The 20,079-nt window shown below is 53.7% G+C and overlaps 2 protein-coding genes across 7 annotated transcripts; both read right to left on the bottom strand.

Annotated features, from left to right (window-relative positions):
• Nucleotides 1-113: 113 nt before the first annotated feature.
• On the bottom strand, nucleotides 114-5,459 carry LOC117019571 (caspase-14). Of its 2 annotated transcripts, XM_033101493.1 has the most exons (11): nucleotides 5,204-5,454; nucleotides 4,979-5,119; nucleotides 4,700-4,895; nucleotides 4,502-4,590; nucleotides 3,586-3,696; nucleotides 3,279-3,446; nucleotides 2,516-2,738; nucleotides 2,062-2,178; nucleotides 1,617-1,682; nucleotides 976-1,082; nucleotides 114-383 (listed from the first exon to the last, which is right to left on the bottom strand). In XM_033101493.1, exons 1-11 carry the CDS (start codon nucleotides 5,276-5,278, stop codon nucleotides 270-272), a joined length of 1,407 nt encoding a protein of 468 aa, XP_032957384.1. In that variant the 5' UTR covers nucleotides 5,279-5,454; the 3' UTR covers nucleotides 114-269. The 2 variants fall into 2 exon arrangements, with proteins under 2 accessions (XP_032957384.1, XP_032957385.1); XM_033101494.1 differs by lacking the exons at nucleotides 114-383; nucleotides 976-1,082 and having other exon boundaries at nucleotides 1,680-1,750; nucleotides 5,204-5,459.
• A 978-nt stretch (nucleotides 5,460-6,437) lies between these two features.
• ZNF213 (zinc finger protein 213) lies at nucleotides 6,438-15,876 on the bottom strand. Of its 5 annotated transcripts, none has more exons than XM_033101497.1 (6): nucleotides 14,101-15,876; nucleotides 12,102-13,804; nucleotides 11,248-11,371; nucleotides 10,980-11,053; nucleotides 10,641-10,764; nucleotides 6,438-8,078 (listed from the first exon to the last, which is right to left on the bottom strand). In XM_033101497.1, the coding sequence occupies exons 2-6, from the start codon at nucleotides 12,498-12,500 to the stop codon at nucleotides 7,432-7,434; spliced, it is 1,368 nt and encodes a 455-aa protein (XP_032957388.1). In that variant the 5' UTR covers nucleotides 12,501-13,804; nucleotides 14,101-15,876; the 3' UTR covers nucleotides 6,438-7,431. The 5 variants fall into 5 exon arrangements, with proteins under 5 accessions (XP_032957388.1, XP_032957390.1, XP_032957389.1 ...); XM_033101499.1 differs by lacking the exon at nucleotides 14,101-15,876 and adding an exon at nucleotides 13,982-14,057 and having other exon boundaries at nucleotides 12,102-12,613; XM_033101498.1 differs by lacking the exon at nucleotides 14,101-15,876 and adding an exon at nucleotides 13,982-14,056.
• Nucleotides 15,877-20,079: the final 4,203 nt, after the last annotated feature.

Raw genomic sequence — 20,079 nt, 5'->3', positions numbered from 1 at the left:
CCTGCAGGCCCAGCTCTAGTTCCCAGGGGGCACAAATGTGCCCGTATGAAGTGCCAGGTACTTTTCATACTTATTGTCGCACCTCCCTGAGAGCAGACACTATTCACGTGTGCAACGATCATCCACAGATGTTTATTGCATGCTAGGTGAGCCCAGCGCCCTGCTGTGATGCCCCGTTTAGGGAGGTAACTGAGGAGCGGGTGGAGTCAGTGGTGGCACTGGGGTGTGGCCACCCACTGTCAGCACGAACCGTGTTTCTGTGAGCAACGTCAGACCTGCAGGCAGAGCCGGCGCCTCAGCGAGCTGCAGATCTCCAGGCAGGCCTTACGGCGCTCATCGCAGTCTGGACCCAGCACATCCAGCTCACACACCTGACGATTGACCTGCGAGGACCACACGCAGCCTGTGTACAGGACTCCCGGATCCCGTGGCACCCAGCCTGGCACCAAGTATATTTTAAGGCTGCCTCGATATCTTTGGTCCTCACAGGGCTTCAAAGGACTAACCATGAGTCCCTCTGCTTTTGTCAGATATGCCCCACACCCAGCAGGAAAGTGCCCACCTGGCTAGTTCTCCCACCAGCCAGACCAGCTGCACTCCACCCTGTCCTCAATCCGAGGGGCTTCATTTCCCTGCCAGCCTGGGAAACTATTCAAACAAGCCAGTTACCTCCTATAGGAACCAGGGGGTACACCCACTCTGTTACTACAAAGCCTGCAGCCCACCGCCCCTGCTCTGGTTCACTCTGTTCCCAAGGGCAACCTGAGTGGCCCTGCCTGGCGTGCGGCGTCCTCTCCAGCCTGTGAGTACATGTGACTAATAAATTCCGTGGTGCCGTGTGTTTGGCCATCTCATACTATTGAGGGCAGGGGATCTCTCCCTCACCAACAGGGTGCCTAGGAAGTGATCAGAACACCAGGGTTGCGGAGAAGGAATATCTCCCCCTGTTGCCAGCCTGCATTCCCCAACACTCACCTCAGTCAGCAGCTCCAGGAGGTCTCCCCCGGGGTCAGTTCTAAGGACTTCCACCAGCGTCTGGATAAAGTCTGAACCCTTCTTCTCATCCCGATAAGCTATACAGCCTAGGCCAGGGGACCAGGGCCAGAGCATCAGACTCCAGCTGACCAGCTGCCTTCCAGTCCCCAGGGGTCTATGGTGGTGGAAATGGGGGACAAGTAGACAGGAACTCGAGGGGTCAGGCAAGGGAACGGGACAGAGAGTGGGACTTCTTCCTTCTGGAACAAATCGTTGCTTGATATTTGTGAAGTGAATATACAATAAATTCAATAGTGAACAAACATTCACTGTGAACCTACTACATGCCAGGTACTGGGCAGGGCCCTGAGGCAGAGAGAACTGCCCTGCCTTCATGGAGCTTTACAGCCTGGAGGGAACGACGCAGGTCCAGTGCTTGGCAAAGTCAGCCTGCAATGCATGCTCACCAGTATTACAATTATTACAAATAATAAACAGGAAAGGAAGATGGCCTAACTGCAACCCGACTGGTGCCCCTGTGCCCCAAATGCCAAGCCCTGGATGCCCTTAGAGCCACCCAGATCTCTAGCCAGGAGGCTAGGCCCTGTGTAACAGGGCTTCTTGATGACCTGTCCCCTTACCCTCAGTGGCTGCGTAGACCGTCAGGATGTCAGAGTTCCCTGGAGTGGAGCCCCTGGAGGAGCTGCCTGCAAGAGGGATCAACTCCATTTACCCGGCGTCCTAGGACTCCAGCAGGCCCCAGGTCTCCTCAAGTCTGGCTCAAGGGCATCACAGGGCAGGAAAGACAGATCAGAGTTCAACTCTCAGCCCTGCTTCTTAACTGTGTGACCTCAGAAAAGCTATTTCACCTTCCTAACTCCAGGGCTATTTTGAGACTCAAGGTGGGGAGAAGCCCTTGATTTTGCAAAGGCCCTTGAGGTTTAAGATGGTTTTCTTTCCCATCCTCTTGGCAAAGAGAGGACGGAACTGGCAGCAGGACCTGGGTCAGAGCCCTGGAAATGCACTCCAAACAGCTCCCCCACCAGGCCTACCCAAGCCCAGGTTCCGGAAGAAAGGCAGACCCACCTTGGGGATCCACATCGATCTGGAGAATATCGGCATGGGAGGGGATGGCTGGTGGTGCCTGCAGCCAACGCCAAAACCAGGGGCGAGCTTTGGGCCCCGTTCCAGCGTCCCTGTGACCTGTGAAAGGAAGACACAGGTCCTTTCACTTAACAGACACCTGGAGGTACCTCCCGGGGTCCAGACCCCAGAATTCCAGGTCATGCCTGCCAGGCCAGAAACATTCAGAGCACTGAATGACATGTGCTGAGGGTAAAGGGCTCAAGTTCATGGACTTGATCTCTAGGAGATGCTGGGAAAGGGCATGCAGAAAGGGCTAGTGCTCAGGATTCCTGGAGAAGCTGAACAACAAGATCTGGGAGGCTGAAGGCTGGGTGAGGAAATCTAGGACAGGAGGAGCCAGGCTGGAGGCTAGGACCCAGCTCGGCCTCCAGGGAGGGCCCCAGATCCCACTCACCCCCACGGCAAGCCTGAAGCAGGAAGATCTTGGGGCAGCCTCGCAGGGCCCCACAGCAGTTCAGCTCCTGCACCAACGCCTCTGGCTGCACCTCTTGCCCGTCAGCTCCCAGTAGCTGCCCCCGAGGCCCTCCATGAGCCATCAGGGCCACCAGGGCACAGCTCACAGGACCTCTATGGGTATCCAGCTGCTCCCGGAACTGGGCCAGCTCCTCCTGGAAAGCCTGGGGTGAGACAAGATTGAAGCCTAGGCAAGGGCCACTGTCTCCCCAGTACTTGGAGGACCTCAAGGTAGGCTTCTCCAGCCCCTGCCCACCCTGCTTCCCACCTCCTGCCAGCCTCAGGCCCAGGGGGGAAGTCCTTATAAACCCCCTGCTGCAAGGCCTGACACGGCCTCATTGACGTGACATGTGGTAGCTCCAACCTCCTGCAGCTGGTTGTCTGGCACCAAAATGTTTAGAGGCATGAAGGGAGGGCAGTGAGTTGCTGGGTGTCTGGGAAAGAACCTAAGACCCTTGCAGGAAGAGTCTAGTTGGGGCCTTAAGAGGGATAGCAGAAAAACGACCAGCATGTGAAGCCGAAGGAGCCCTGGAGACTGGGCTTCCAGAGGAAGGGAAGTGCACGCAGAAGGGGGGATGGAGGCTAGACGTGGGGGTGCACTTCCTGCCCACCATGGGTGAGAGGCCCAGGAGTAAGTCTCCAGGGTCCTAGGGTGGGGCTGCCTTCCTTTAGAATACCACCAGAAGTTCTAGGCTTCCCCTCACCTGGGCTGTAGGGTCTGTCCTCGTGGTGGTCTCGAAGCACAGGGCCTCACACAGGTCCCCCAGGGCCTTCACGTCGTGCTGGGCCCCAGGCCGGTCCCGTATCACAGCCAAGAAGAGGGCAGCCCTGGTCCCAGACAGGTCATACTGAGCACGGGGGCGGGTTTCTGGCTACAAACAAGTTAGGGTGCATTGATAGTGGTCTGAGGACCTCCTAGTTCTTCACCTCTCCCACCTTGGGTCTCCCTGAGCTTCTGTCCCACTTGCCACTGGTGCCACATGATTGGATATCCCCTTATGTCCCACTCACCTTGGGCCTCCAGGGCTCCACATCCCCCAGGCACAGTGCCCCCCGCAAAGAGCTCCGAAGGACTGGGCAGTAGGTGGCCCCTGAGGACTCTTCAGCCGTCCTGCAGAAGACCTGGGGACGGTGGGGCCAGAGGACCCTCAGGGGGCTGTTCCATGGGGGCACGATGGAGCACAGGCTCCAAGATATGGTTCGGCCAGATCCATAGCTACTACAGTCTCTTTAGGGTCCCCTGCCAGATGGAGGGAAGAGGAGACAGATGAAAGAGGGGGAGGGTCCAAGGGGGATTTGATTTCTGGCTCATGGTCATAGAATTGCCTGGACAAGGGTGACACAGTGGCCATACCATTAACTACTGACCTCCAGGGGAAGGCACTAGGCTGGGGTCAGCTGCAGAGCAGAGCCGGGGTCCACCCCTCACCTGCACAATCACCCAGGGCCACCCAACAACCTTTGGGTGTCGGGACCCGACCTGAATCATTCCCAATCCTTGCCTCCAGGGACCTTGCCTCCAGGTGACTGATGGGACAGTCACCGCCTGGGTGAGTATGAACAGGGGTGGGCAGAAGTTTAAGTGTTGATTCGGGGAGCACAAGGAAGGACATCACTGACAGCCTGGAAGGGACTGTATGACGCTGGCTGCGATAACAGGAGGGCATGGCAAGCAGAGGGAGCAGCTGGGGCAAAGGCATGGAGTTGTGATGTTGGAAAAGTCTGGGGTCCTGAGGGGGTGTGCGCAGAGCAATGGCTGGGGTTGGGAGGTGAGGCTGCCAAGGCTGACACCTTGGTGCAGACAATGAATTGTACAATGGTCTTATAGAATGAATGGGTGGGAAGCCTGTGCGTGAATCTGTGTAATGGGCTCAGGGAAGGTGACCGGCATGCCCCCTCCCTGGGACTCCCCATCTGGGGCCCCCACCTCCGTCAGCAGCTGCAGCAGGGACCAGTGAGGACAGCGGCCACAGAGTTCACCCAGGCTAGTGAGGAAAGCTCCGGGCTTGGGGGCACCTGGGTGGAGAAGCAGAGTGTTGACCTAGAGGGAGGGTCTCAGCCTTGTGCCCACCCCACCCCCACTTTGCCCTGCCCCACAACCCAGGATCCCTGCCCAGCCACTCACCCCCAGAAGTACTTGAAAGCAGCAGGAAGACTTTGGGGCAGCCCTGCAGGGCTCCACAGCGGCTCAGCTCCCTGACCAGCTGCTGTGGCTGCCTCAGCTGCCCACAGGGGGCCACCAAGGCCACTAGGGCACAGCCCATAGGGCCTCCATGGGCATCCAGCTGCTCCCGGAACCCAGTCAGCTCCCTTAGGAAGTCCTAGGGCGAGTGAAGGGCAGGCATGGGTCCAGGGAGGCCCCAGGTGGGGCTGAGGTAGACACAGGAGGCAGACTAGAGCTCACCTGGACTGAGGCCTCTCTCCTCTGGCAGCTCTCAAAGCCCAGGGTCTGGAACACGTCCTCCAGGACAGCAATTGTAGAGGCTGATACCTCAGGGCTGCAGAGTGTCAGGGCCACCCTTGGACCCTGCAGGTTGTACTTCCCCTGGGGAGGCAAGGCCAGAGTTTGGCTGGGTGGGGCTCAGCTGGAAGCCGGGAGTGAGCTCGGCCAGGCAATGCCTCTCACTACCTTTCTTCCCAGGCTGTCTCGAGCATCTGCTATCTGTGCAGCCATCCGCAGTGTTCCAGACACGAGGAAGGCCATGGGGGCCAGGAGGAAGTGCCTCCAAGCCCAGAGCTCACCTCCTGGCCCCAGTGCCAATTCCTTGGTTCCCAACCTTTGCCTTTCCCTGAACCCTGACCTATCTGTTTATTAGCTGAGCCGGACTCTGCCCCATCCCCTGGAACCTTGGGTCCCCAGTCCCTGTTCTGTTCCCTGGGTACAGCAGGCTATTTCCCGGCTGGCACTGACATGCCCTCACCTGAGCCAGAAGCCTGTGCCCAATTCTATTCTTAGCTCCTGGTCACCTCTTATCTGATCTCGTTACACCCGAGTGTCTCCCTTCTGAACCAGCCACCAGCACCAAAAACGTCTGTGCACTGCTCCTGCCACCCGTCATCCCTCCTCACTCATGCAAGGAGTCCCCAAGCAGGCACAGAGCAGCCTCAAGCACAAAGGTATGGGGAGTCAAGGGCGCCACCCCAGAGGTAGAAACCCCCAACTAGCATCAGCTGTCATGGCTGAGACCACAGTTGCTTCATCTGGGAAGTAGGGTCCATCACAGCAACCTCGGGGGAAGCAAGAATTCACTGGGGCCTGGCTGAGGAGAGGCCCGGGAGGGCACAGAGGTTGGCACACAGACCAGAGGAAAGAACATCGTCCCGCCTCCCCCACCACTCTTCAAGCAAGCCTGCTGAGGCCACCAGCAGCTGAATGGAGAAGGGCTCAGTGGGGTTGAAGTTCTGACCATCTGCCCAGCAGCTTTGTGCAGGCCCCAACCTGGGGCCCACCGGTAGGCAGGGGAGGGGTCAGATGTCAAGGGCTAGGTGGGAAATGGGGACAGGGCCCCCTTTGACTCCGCAGCCCTCTCTCCCTAAGGGATTGGAGCACAGGGACCAGCATGAGCACGCCACCACCCTCATCAGTCATCCCATGTCTGAGCCTGTTTCCCCATTTCACCAACGGAGAATAGGAGTGGCCTGGAGAAGCCCCCAAGTCCTGCTCAGCACTCCCATTCTCCTGCTGGGGTAGGGAGCGATGCCACCAGCTGTCCCCCCATTCTGAGATGTTCCCAGACCAGGGCAGGCACTAGCCGACTGTGAGGCTCATGGCGTCCCCTTGGGGCCCAGCTCACCTGGAAGCCAAGAATGTGGCTCCACCCGGGGGAGGCTACGAGGCCAGGACGCCACCGGGTGTGAATTCCAGGTCCCCTCCACCCAGCAGCCAGCTAAAGAACAGAAGAGCCTGGAGGAGGTTTCCACGTTTATTCAAACCCTTCTGCTGCCTTTGCGAGGCAGGCTGGGCCGAGCTCCTTTGGAGAGCCTGTGGTGTGTCCCTGTGAGCGCCCCTCTGCAGACGATGCACAAACCCCATGGAACGCCGCGCCTGAGGAGTCAGCGACAAAGTGCTGATGGAGTGCCAGTGTTAAGTACCATAAACCCCCTGCCTCTGGAGGAGGGAAATGTGGGAGCAGCGGGCTTCCGCCAGCCCCGTTCTTGGTTTGCAGTCGGCCTCCTGTCCCTGGAGCCACCACTCCCCTCAGCAAAGGGTGGCTCTCAAGGACTCACCCAGGAGCAAGTCAGTGGAGTGGTGGCAGGCAACTTCTGTGTTGCCAGAACAGGGCAGAGTGGTCATGGCCTGGAAATGGGAGGGGTGGAGACCAGAAAGCCCGTTTGGCTGCACGCAGGACCCACATCCTCACAGATGTGGGCTGTCCACCCCACAGCCTGGCAGCCCTTGGTGGTCAAGGCCTGTCCTCCACCCCTGCAGGAAAGCACAGGTTGGGAGGGCAGAGGGCCTGGCCCATGAACCCAGCCAAGAAAGTGGGGAACAAAGAGCCAGGGGGCAAGCAAGGCTGAGAGTGGGAGTTCTTGGATGGGGCACCCCAGGCACTGCCTGAGTCCTCACATTTCCTTGCTGCCCCAGCCTTTCCCCATGCTAGGGCCACTGGCCAGGAAGGTACTGGGGCTCCAGGAAGTCAGAGGGCAAGAGAAACCCCAGAGCAGGAAGGTGAATGGCAATGAGATCACAAGGGACTTCCATTCCTTGGGAGTGTTGGCCAGGTCCTGGGGCAGGCCAGGGTAGGGCAGGCAGCAGGGTGGTGGCTGCAGATGGTGGCAGCGGAAAGAGGTGGCCATGCTGCTGCTTCGCCCCAGGGGAGATCCCTCCAGCCCTCACCCCACCCCTCACCCCATGGGCTATGCCATCTTGGCGTGCAGGCTCTGGTGGGCGATGAGGTGGGCACGCTGCTTGAAGCTCTTGTCACACTCGCCACAGCCGAAGGGCCGCTCGCCCGTGTGCACACGCCGGTGGTCCAGCAGGTAGGAGCGCAGTGAGAAGCTCTTGCCGCAGTCGCTGCAGCCGAAGGGCTTCTCGCCCGTGTGGATGCGCTGGTGGTCAGCTAGGTAGGCGCTGCGGCTGAAGCTCTTGCCACACTCGGAGCAGGAGAAGGGCTTCTGGCCCGTGTGCACGCCCTGGTGACGCACCAGGTCCGAGGAGCTGCGGAAGCTCTTCTCGCACTCCTGACACTTATGTGGCTTTTCGCCCGTGTGCGTGCGCTGGTGGCGTGCCAGGTCGGAACCCCAGCGGAAGCGCTTGCCGCACTGGCCGCAGCTATGCGGCTTCTCAGCTGCCAGGTCCCGGAACTGCCGCCGGCGCGTGGGCGGCCGTCCCCGCCGTGCCCCCGCTGCCCGCCCCACGGTCGCCCCCAGCCGGTCCTCGCTCTCCCAGGTCTCGGCCTCCTCAGGACTCCAGGCCACAGTCACGTCGCCGCCCACCTGGCCTGGGAGCGCCATCACTGCCTCCTCCAGCTGGGAACCCTCACTTTGGCTCTTCATCCCCAAACCTGCAAGTAGAGAGGAGGCGGCTCTTCAGTTCCCCTTGGTTCTGGGGCCAGAGCTGTGGCGAGGCAGAAACTGGGCTCAGGGGCAAGCGCTTGGCTGTCAGGTTCAGAAAGTCCTGGGCGGGACAGACCCCAGCCCCAGTTTCTTCATCCATAAAATGGGGACATGATTAAAGGTAGGTAGAGAAATAGTTCAGAGGCAGAGACAAGGAGTCGGGCTAATCCAGCCTGCAGAGGCACTTACTAATCATACACCTCACCAATCCATGCCTCGCTTCCACACTGGCATCCAACATCCCACTCGCTGAACCCTGGCTAGTCAAACTCCGAAACTGAACAGGTTTAGCTACAGGTCACAAATGATCCAAACCCTATTATCAGAAATTGAGGAACCATATGGGTTCAGCTACTGTGGTTCCTCTCACTACACAAGCTCTGGTCTTCTAAACTCAAGAACAGATTTAGATCCAGAGGGATCCTAGCCCACCCAATCGGGTCATGTGAATTAAATAAAATGATCCCCAAAGTGTGCTTAGGAAGGCCCTGGCTTGGAGAGGGACCCCGGGAATGTGGCCTTTTATGTGCAGGGCCCCCACCTTGGCGCACAGGAAGTGTTTGCACATCAGCACTTCTTCACAGGGCAGGCTGGGGGCCTCACGACCACCGTTTGGAACGAGTCCCAGCTCTATCCTTTTGGTGTCCACTGACCTGAGTCTCAGTTCCCTCCTCTACAAAACGGGGGCAACACTTTTTTTTTTTAAACAGGACTTTACATGGGGGAACAGTGTGTACTTCCAGGCCTTTTTTCCAAGTCAAGTTGTCCTTTTTCAATCTTAGTTGTGGAGGGTGACGTTCAGCTTCAAGTTGTTGTCTTTTCAGTCTTAGTTGTGGAGGGTGCAGCTAACTCCAGGTCCAGTTGCCGCTGCTAGTTGCAGGGGGCAGAGCCCATCATCCCTTGCGGGACTTGAACTGGCAACGTTGTGGTTGAGAGGACGCGCTCCAACCAACTGAGCCATCCGGGAGCTCAGCGGCAGCTCAGCTCAAGGTGCCGTGTTCAATCTTAGTTGCAGGGGGCGGAGCCCACCATCCCTTGCGGGACTTGAACTGGCAACCTTGTGGTTGAGAGCCCACTGGCCCATGTGGGAATCGAACCGGCAGCCTTTGGAGTTAGGAGCACGGAGCTCCAACTGCCTGAGCCACAGGGCCGGCCTGGGGGCAACACTTTTATGCACGGCGGTGTGAGAACCATATGGAAAATGCCTCCACGAATGCTCAGTCGTGCTGGCATGTCGTAAGCACCCATCATACATGAATACAAGGTGTGATCCAACAATACAGTGAATGTTTCAATTAAAAAAAAATTATTACAGTAAAAGACACATTGCCATTAATCCCCCTCAAAATACTTCCCCTCACTTCGAACACACTTATCCTACCGTTCTTGCTACTTTCTGAAGCCGTTCTGGAAGTCCACTTTCACGAGTGTCTTTAGTTGCGCTGTCATGGCTGCCTTGATGTCTTAATCGATTCAAAACATTTACCTTTCATGGTCATTTTGACTTTGGGGAAGAGCCAGAAGTCACACCGTGCCAGATCCGGTGAATAAGGTGGATGAGGACACATGGTAATGTTTTTATTTGACAGAAATTGCCATACCAGAAGCAATGTGTGACATGGAGTGCTATCACGGTGGAGGATGAAACTGTTTGCCCATTTTATGTTGATTCATTGTTTGTGATGCATGATTCAGAGCACACTTTAAAACATACCTTCTCTCAACTGTAGCTCACACCCGACTAACTGGACCGAACAAGTTGAAATTTGTTACACACTGTTACTAAGGTTCAATGTGTCGCTTCCCGTATTAAAGATTGCTGCCTTTCCGTTGGATGGTACTCAGCAGCAGCATTTGTTATATTTTGTGGCCATAACGGAAAGGCTCCCTGTCCCACACCGCTTCTGGTGCAGCAATTTCTGTGAAATAAAAACATTATAGTGTGTCTTCACCCACCTTATTCTCCAGATCTGGCACCGTGCGACTTCTGGCTCTTCCCCAAAGTCAAAATGACCATGAAAGGTAAATGTTTTGAATTGATTCAGGACATCAAGGCAGCCATGACAGCGCAACTAAAGACACTCACGAAAGAGGACTTCGAGAACTACTTCAGAAAGTGGCAAGAATGATGGGATAAGTGTGTTCGAAGCGAGGGGAAGTATTTTGAGGTGGATTAATGGCAATGTGTCTTTTACTGTAATAATTTTTTTTTAATTTAAACATTCATCGTATTGTTTGATCACACCTCGTAAATGCTCACATGCAGAGAAAAATGAACGTTAACGCAAAAAAAGAAATCAGCCAGAGCTCTTGGAAGGGAGCTGGGGAAAGCCCACTTTGGAGCCAGCTGAGGAGCGGATGGGAAGAAAGACTGAGGATTCCAGCAGGATGTGCAGGGGAGTGTGGCCTACCTGGGCCCACTCTCTGCTGCTGGGACCCCCAAGGAGGTTGCTGCCTCCAGCTCAGAGGAACCAAGGACCCCAAGGGTCCCGGCTGCACCCACTGCTTACCCAGGGCAATGTTCCGGGAGTTCTCCCGCTTTATGTCCCAGAAGAGATCCCGCTGAGCAGGGTCCAGGGACCCCCATTCTTCCCGGGAAAAATAGAAGGGAATGTCACCAAATGTCACAGGTCCCTGGAATGAGGTGAGAAACCCTGCTCAGGGCTGCCTTGCTCAGGATTCCCTAGGCAGCAGTGGGCGGGGACAGGAAGTGGATTGGGATGGGGAACAGGATGAGCCCAGGCAGGAGCAAGATGGATGGAAGAGACCTTGAGGAGAAGGCAAGGCCCATTTTAGGAACTCATCAGTGCTGAGGGTCTCAGAAGCGGACAAAGGGTCTAGTCACTCACATGGACCCCAGAGGCAAAGCAGGCATTTGTCATCTGTTTGGTATTCCCCTCTTTAAGAAGAGCAGGCAGCTGGGCTGAAAGAAAAGAACGGAGCCTCAGACAGGCCAACCCAGGCCAGGAGTGGGACCCATGCACTCTCCTGTGCATGTGCACGGACACACATGCCTAACCTTCACCGAGGAGATACCCTTCCTGCTACCCTTAGGGCAATGCCCGGGAAGGAGCCAGGCCTCTGCCCAGCCACTGCTCACCCTGTAAGCTTACTCACCACCATGGCTGTGCTGCTCCCTGAATCCAGGTGGCCGGCTTCGTGCCCCCGCCTTCGGGGGAGGCCCCTTGGCCTGGCATCCCTGGACTGCAGCATCAGGTTCCACCTCCTCTGAGGGCACATCCTGTGCAGGAACCACAACATGCTCATCAGCACCGAGACCAGATGGGGGAGACAGAGTTTAGTCCCTGGGAAGGAGACACAGGACATGTCCCTCAGGAGCCTGGGGTTTGGGGAAGTTGCTCAACATGGGGCCCCAGGAAAACCCAGAGGAGAATGTGACACCAGCCAGTGCTGTGTGCCCAGGGACACTCCCAGATCAGGCACAAGGCAAGAGCCAGCCCCCGAAGGATAGAATCACATAGCCACTTAACAAGCGGTAGGGGAGACCTTCCTGTGAAGGGCAGCCATTCACTAGCACCTCCTCCGCTGCTGTCAGTGTCAAGGACCCAACAGCCCACAAGACAGCAGGGTTCACATGGACAGCTCGACCTTCTCATGCCCCCTCTGGTGCTCTCACTACGCACATCACTGTATCCCCAGGGCCTGGCCAAGAGCAGAACATGAATAAATGTTTACAAAACCTGTGTGGAGCTAAAACCTGTCTTCCTGGAACATGCCCACTTTGGTCCTACTGCTGCCCTTCACAGCCACACACACACACACACACACACCCAGATTCATCTGGACAGTGTCTTTCAGAAAGGCAACACCAGTTGTGACATGCTCCTGTGGATGCTCCCTCTGGCTCTGCATCCCCACCCCCCCTGCAAGACTCGTCTCTATGGAGATAGCCACCTCTCTTCAGCCTAGGTGCCAAACAGGTGCTCTTGCATGTGGGAGGGGCCCCTCACCTGTGGCCATGCTTTCACCGGCTGCTTTTGCACGTCCTCCACCAAGGCAACAGCTTCCTCGCCACTCCCCGGGCACCGCTCTCGCACCCAGTCCTGGACACCCTCAGGCAGCACGCTCAGGAACTGCTCCAGCACCAGCAGCTCCAGGATCTGCTCCTTGGTGCGCAGCTCAGGCCGCAGCCAGCGGCAGCAGAGCTCCCAGAGCTGACTGAAGGCCTCATGGGGTCCACCTGCATCCCTGTAGCAAAACTGCCGGAAACGCTGGCGGCAGGCCTCAGCATCCTTGTTATCCTCTTGCTGGGCAGAGTCCTGATCCCAGGAGGAATCTTCCACCTTTACAATCAGAAGCCCTTCTCCCTCCCCAGAGGCCTGGTCCTGAGGCTCCGGAGGAGCTGCCATTCCCCTGGCCTAAGGCTCAGGGCTGGTCGGCCTCAACCTGGGCCCAGGAACCTGCCTTCAGTCTCCCAGAGGGATTCCCTGTGGCAGCCAGGCCAGCATCTGGACATACGCTCCTGGGGAAAGAGTAAAATAGCAGGAGGGGGCGGTACATGAACAAAGACCAGCCTGGAGGGGGACTTCATCAGTTCCCATCCTTTCCTGGCTCTGAAGTCTTTTTTAAGATCCCTGTAATGCCTTGCTCACGTGACACTCTCTCCTACCAATGCAGGTCTACAGCCCCTAATCCTCAGCTCTGAAATCCCAAATTCACCACCTGGCCTACTGAGATGAGCATATTTGTAATCTCCATTTATCCCACTTAATGTAAATGTTCATGTTTTACAGCAGAAATATTAATATATTCGTTCAGTTGGTAAAAATTCATCAAGCTGTTCTTACCACGTGTACACGTCAGTAAAAAACTAACATGTTTGATTACTGAGTGTTGGCCCAGATTCTGCTGGCAGGGTTACTTGATATACCATGTGTACTGCATTATCTTTTTCAAATTTGAAAACTCGGGAATTCCAAAACATGTGGCCCTGGGGTGTCAGCAAAGGGCTCACAGATACCATCCTAAGCCATTTATGCACAGGTATATATGAATGTATGACACATATTTTATACCTTACATTGTTACTCTTCACAAAAGTCCTGAAAAGTGTATTTTGGAATTTTCTTTAATTGTTTTTGTTTCAATAAAAAAGTGACACAAACCATTGCAATAAAAAGAGGGACTTACACAATATGGATAACCATAAAAGAGAAACTCTCCCTTCCACAGTGCAGTGCACCCTTCCATTAAGTTTGACATATGACCTTCCAGACCTTTCTCTGTGCATTTACTAAAAACGTACCTATAAAAACGAAAGAAAACGTGTTTTGTGTGTGTTTTCACATAAATGAGGTCTTACCGCACAAACTATTTTGTAATTTGCTTTTCCACCTAACAATGCTTCTTCATTGGCCGCTCTGGGAGATTTCGCGGTATGGATGTTCTCCAGTTTCTGAACCAATACCCCAGTGAGGTACTCAGGTTGGTTCCAGTCCTTCTGGAACTACCACACACTAAGCACTTTATTCTTGTACTCCTCACAGCACCCCTGAAAGGTACGAGCTCCATCCATTCTCATCCTCTAGGGACCGAGGAGGCTCGCTCGCAGGGCCAGGGACTCACCAGGGTCGCTCGGCTGGATGCGGCAGGCGGGAACGCAGACCCGGCCGGAGCCCCGAGCTCCGTCCCCAGCAGCCTCGCCTGCGCAGAGCTGAGAGGAGAGGGAGCGGGTGGCGGCTGCAGGCGCCCGGAATCCCCCCAGCACTTCCCAGCAGTGCGCGCCCCTTCGGCCTCTGCCACGGGGCCCGGGCCCCGCCCGCCTAGAGTCCCGCGCTAGACCTGGGAGCCCAGCGGCTCGCGTAACCAGTCCCGCCCCTGGGCCACACACCTCCCACAGGAGCCCAGGCGTTCCCAGTTCCGCCGCCAGGTCCGGGCACCGGAAGTTCGCGCGGGGCTCGCCGGGAAACGGCACAGCGCATGCGCTTCGGCAAGCACTCGGAACTACACCTGCAAAAGGCTGTCGCCCATTAAGCCAATGAACGGGGAGAATTCTCAGGGCTGGCCAATCAGAACGCAGCGATGCCATGCTCCTCAATACCGTGCCCGCGGGTTGGGGTCTGCTTCTAGATTCCTGCTGTCATCCTTCTCGGTTTATCTTTTAGATTTCTCTGCTCCTCTGGCTCCTGAGGGGCGAAAAGGGGAAGCGAGGCTGGCTTAGTGGACAGAGACGGCTCCTGGCCCAGCCACGAGCGGAACGTCCGGAAGGAATGCCCTGGGGCGGACTCTTTCTTCCGCCTCCGGCTCTTTCCGCTCCTGAGTGGATCGAGGACCGAGGGGTCACGGCCCGGGAGCTGGTGCTCGGCCCCAAGAGACTCGTTTTCAGCCTCTTGGATCCCATCCTTGCCCGTCCTCAGTCGCGTCTAGCGGGGCGTAGAGACTCTTGGAAAATGCCGTCCGGTAAGGGACGCTGAGCCTCCTTCGGGATTCTCTGTTCTAGAGCGTCTGTTGGAGTCGCTCATCCGGACGCGACAGGCGGGGACGGTGACCCCGGGGAGCCCCGTGCTCTCCCACCAGCAACTTCGTCTCAGGAGCGGCTGGGGTCCCGGGGCCGGAGAGAATCTAGAGCAAACGGGCCGTGTTTGGGAGGCTCGGGATTTTGCTTTCCACATGTTTGGACCTGCTCACACCCTCTACTTATTTCTCGACCTGGAGATCTGTGGCTACAGATCTTTTTCTGAAATGGTTTCATTTATGCAAGTCTTGCACGTTTAGTGTAGAAAAGAAAATTAAGAAAATATGGAAAATTATAAAGGTATTGATATCCACAACTAGCTCCCTCACTCTGCTTAAATGTTATTACCTCAAAGTGGCTTTCCCTAACTCTCTAAACAGCGCTCGGGAGCCATGTCTCTGCCCTATTTTGTTTTTCTTCCTTTTATTAGTATCTGACATTTGTGTAATAATTCGTCCCTTACTACTCGACTATAAGCACCATGAGGTCAGACTGTTTTCACTGCCCGACTTCCCAGCACCTAGAATGGTTTCTGGCACAGTATTTGTTGAATAACTAAAGGTTAAACATATTCCTAGTAAGGCCATTCAGAAACAAGCACTATTAATATTTTAGCCTGTTCTTACAGTTCAACCTCTATGAATATTTGTAATATAAATCTGGAATCATTCTATGTAAGTAACGTTTTGTTGACTCAGTCTAACGGATATTTTTCCATATCAGAATTTATAAATAAAATTCATCTGTTGTGCGAGCTGCATAGTATTCCATAACATGGGAGTTCCATATTTTATTTCAAGTCTTTTACTCTTGGACATTTAGATTGTTTCCATTTGTCTGTTTTTCTACATACACCTTCCTGCTTTTGCTTGAGCAACTTTCTGGAGGGCATGACCCAAGACTGTTCTATGAAGACCACTAAAGTGGATGCTCCACTCCCTCTAATGGTCCCAGTGGAAAACCACACCGGGAAGAAGGAACTTGAAAGCCCCCTTTTTCCAGGTGTGGCCTTATAAAGTTCTTCCATCGCCCTCTATTGGCAAAGACTAACATCAAACTGGCTAGCGAAAGAGAAACGTCTACAGGGTCTGGCTGCAGTATGATAAAGCTGGACAGAGTGCATTGGGGGTTGAGAGACAATAAATTTATAACTGACACACTTACATATCCTGTTGGGCATTGCTGGTACATGGTATACAATTATATTGAAATTGACTAATTGCAATTATATTGAAATTGACTAATTGCATTCTTTTCCTTTTGATAGTTTATTTTTCTAGCTAGAAAATATAATCTATAATTAAAATAAAAATTTTATTTCCAAAAAATTTATATTCGTTTCCCGAATTCATACTCATTATTCTTAGCATTGTCCAGAACTCCCTAAATAATGTTAGGACAGCAGGCGTCATTGTCTTGGTTAATGAAAATACTTTTAATGATTTACAATTGTGTCTATTGTTTGTCTCTGATATATATCCATGTTCGTATTAAGAAGCATCTATTCTCATTTGCAGCAGAAAGACTACTAGTTCTTCCCCAATATCAGTTTTCCCCTTCTATAGTAAGAATTTTTCAGTGGGCATATGGCCATTGAGAATAAAGAGTATATTTTCCCAGCCTCTCCTGCAGTTAAGTATGGCCATGTAATTTAATTGAAGCCAATGAGATGTGAGCAGATGTTATGTATGCATTTTACTAGAAAGGGATGGGCATGGCTTCCTATTATCTTTTCCCCCACTGTTACTAGGAATTTGGACATAGTGGCATGGATCATGCAGATGGGAGTAACACCCAGAGGAGTCAAAGCAATAAGATGGGAGATGCCTGGACTCCTGACGACTGGGGAGCCACCAAACTAACCCTGGATTTTTATCCAGGCAGGTGATGTGAGAGATACCAAGTTTCAGCCAGTTATTTTGGATTGCTATTACAACCAGAATGTATACCCTATCTAGCACTGCTTCCTGCCAAGAGTTCATTCATTAAAAATATAGAGGAGCGGATCTAGTACCTCTTTTGTAAAGCAGCAGCACAGGAAAACTGCGCTCACCGTGGCCAATGCAAAGCCCAAGGAAGGAGTCAAGACTGAGAACAACAATCATACTAATTTGAAGGTGGTGGGACAGGATGGTTCTGTGGTGCAGTTTAAGAAGAGGCATACACCATTAGGAAACTTATGAAAGCCTATTGTGAACAATAGGGTTAGTTAGTGAGGCAGACCAGATTCTGATTTGATGGGCAGCCAATCAATGAAACAGACACACCTGCACAGCTGGAAACGGAGGATGAAGATACAGTTGATGTGTTCCAGCAGCAGACAAGAGGTTTCTACTAAAAAGGCAACTTGCTAGGTACTTTAGTCCAGAACTCTGTTCCTCCAGAGCAAGACGACATTCTCTAGAAAACTGCAATTTGGTTCCACCACATCCTGACTACTTAGTTTTCTCTATTCTTTCATTTTCCACTTCCCCATTTCTTTATATAAAGTAACTGATGTATGTGGACAAGCATTTGTTTGTTTGTTTACCTAAATCACCAATCGTATGTTTTGATCAACATCAAATGGAGATGGGATGGGGAAAAATACTGGTTCTGTGAAAATACCCCTTCTCCATTAGTGGCATGCTCATTCAGCTCTTATCTTTATATTCCAGTAAGTTATTTTGCTCTCACTATTTAACAACAACAAAAAGAACAACATAAAAATTCCTACATACCTTGTTCAATTGGAGAATTTAATGTTTTTCATTTATCATAACTTTTTTGTACATAGCTCTTATATGTAGGGCAATTTGTCTTTTATAAGTAGGGATAAATTACTCTAATTGAAATTAATCCTAGAAAGTTTTCCCTTCAAGTCAAGTGTCTTGTTTAAACAAACTTCTTGTTTAAAAGGAAAAGGAAAAAAATATTTTTATAATTTCTCCTGTAGGACATTGGATATTCAAAATTTCTGTCTTCTTGACTAAATGTTGGTAAGTTTTATTTTTCTAGGAAATCATCCCTTTCATCTACAATTTCAAATTTATTCACATAAAAGTTGTACATAATATTCCCATTTGATTAAAAAATTTAAAATCAGCATGTCTGGTTTTTGTCCTACACCTTGTTTTGGGATCCTGAGAATGCACTTTTAATGGTGGCAGAGCAGCAGACTAGAAGTCTGGGTCTCTGTTGACTGGGTGCATTAGGGCTCCCCATACCAGTCCTGCCATAGGGTGCCTACCTCTGGCCCACCTCCAGACATTATCTTGAGAAATACACTTCCATCTTGTTTAAGACCCTATTATTTTGGATCTCTGTTATTTGGAGTTATACTGAATCCTGATTCCCTACCTCGTAGGGTTGTTATAAGGATTAAATAAGAGAATACATGTAGACTACTTAGCCCAGTGTTAACTCTTGTCACACAGTAAGTGCTCAGTGAAGAGTGGCTAGTCCCAGGGAATTAGCATATTGACATGCCCACAGGAGTATGAGGTGCATGAGAGGCTGCAGGATTAGGCCATCCAGGCATCTTTTCCACTTTTCCCTGAAGATTTCAGCCCAACCTGTTCTGGTCAGTGACCTCTGATTGTATTAATTAATTAAGGTTGGCCTAGAGCTTTGTTAGTTGAGAACAAAAACTGGTGTGCTCTAGGTGACTGGGGTGCAGGCCACAGAGTGCTTTGTAACCCAGGCACAAAGCCTGCCTGACCACATGTCACAGACTGGACCATAAGAAAGGTTGGGCCATTCTCATAACCTCCCATTCTCCACCCTCTATGGGACACCAGGGAGAAACTTCAGGCCACAGCCCCTTTACAAGTCTCACTTCTCTAGCCATCCCTCCTGCCGCCCCCTCCCTCCCACCAGGGCTGTCATTTGAGCTCCTAGAACATCAATTTCTTTCTCATGGCAGGGCCTTTATTCATTTTGTTCTCCTAGCTTGGAAGGCTCTGCCCTCAAATCCTTGTGAAATGGTTTCTTGTCATTCTTCAAGTCTCAGCTTAAATGTTCCCTCCTTGCAGGAGCCTTCTCTGACAATCAGTTCCCGACATCCTCCACTGCTTCACCCTAGTCCTTTCTCTCTGGTATTTGTCGCTATTTGAAATTAATGTATGTGTCGTTTACCTGCTTGCCAGTCTCACTCACTAGAGCCAACCCCATGAGGACAAGGGTGTTGTCTGACTTTTTCATGGCTTATTCCTCAACATTTAGTAAAGCACCTGGAACGCATTCTTTTCATACTTGAAAAATGAATGTGAATGCAGCAAAACCCCCATTTAACGTTTCCCGGCCCTTTACTATCCTCCACGCACCACCCAGAGCCACGCTCCTCCCCCAACCCCAATCCCGCAGTGGCCGCCTCCGTTTACCCTGCTCCCCCCACCCCCAAATGGACCGCGGTCTCCTTCCAAGCCGTTGCCGCACTCGCACCGGGCTCTCCCTGGCAGCAACGTCAGGCTCAGAAGGTGCTAGAGTGCCAGCGGCAGCCCTCCGGGCTGGGTCCGGGACTCCCCAGGTACCGCGTACTGGCAGACCACCGCCAGGGCCGGATGTGACTGCCGGGCTCGGGCTCCCCAGGCCTCCCGGACAGCAACGACATACCGGGGCTGGACGCCAGAAGCCGGAAGTGACCCTGGCCCCCCCGTCCACATCCTCTCTAGGCCATCAGGAGGCTGGGCATCTCGGTGTAGGCCCAGGGGCTGGCGACGAATCCAGGAGTCCAGCTCCGGGACGTTGGTTCCAACGGGAATCGAAGGGAAAAAGGAGTTTCCACGCCGAAAGTTTCGGAGAGTTACCCCGGCAACCATGCGGCTTGGGGGCGTGGAGACGGGGGCGGGGCGGAAGAGACCCGCTCCGAGGACGCCAGCCGTGTCGGTCAGTTTTGCTGGAGCCCGCCCCTCTCCGCCCGGGCACTTGATTGGCTAAGGGCAGAACGGGAGGGGCGGAGCCTTCTGGAACCAGTCCTCTGGGTTGTGAGGCGACCCCACGTGGCTGGCCCCCAGACGAGACCCCAGCGGGTCTCTAGACCTCAACTCCTGACGCGGTCACTAGAGCTCGGGACCTGTCCAGGCTAGCGCTGCGCTGAGGCCTACGTCGCCGTACGGGGGAGGGCAGCGCGGCCAGCCGGGACCAGAGCGCCTTCAGCCAGGACCAGGGCCGAGCCTTCCGCCAAACAGGAAGCGGGTGGGAAGCCCGTGGGAAGCCCACAGAGAACATTTCCCCCTGCGCCCTCACCCTGTTCTTAATTCGCACGTCGACCGTAAGCAACCAGGTCGGGTTTTCCAGTGCCCCGAAGCTGGGATGTCAGGTGTGAGATGCCTGGAGGACGCAGGCCACACCTGAGCCTCCTCAACCGCTATCGAGACACCAAGACCCTGATGTCTCCCCGCTCCCAGCCTGTTACCTCTCAGTGATGCTCCATCACTCACCAAATCATGAACACCCTTTACCCTGACATTCCAGGCCCTTCCACAATGCCCCAG

The sequence above is a fragment of the Rhinolophus ferrumequinum genome (assembly GCF_004115265.2).
Source record: "Rhinolophus ferrumequinum isolate MPI-CBG mRhiFer1 chromosome 15 unlocalized genomic scaffold, mRhiFer1_v1.p scaffold_54_arrow_ctg1_1, whole genome shotgun sequence".
Classification (NCBI taxonomy): domain Eukaryota; kingdom Metazoa; phylum Chordata; class Mammalia; order Chiroptera; family Rhinolophidae; genus Rhinolophus; species Rhinolophus ferrumequinum.
This window is presented reverse-complemented; position numbering and strand designations above follow the sequence as displayed.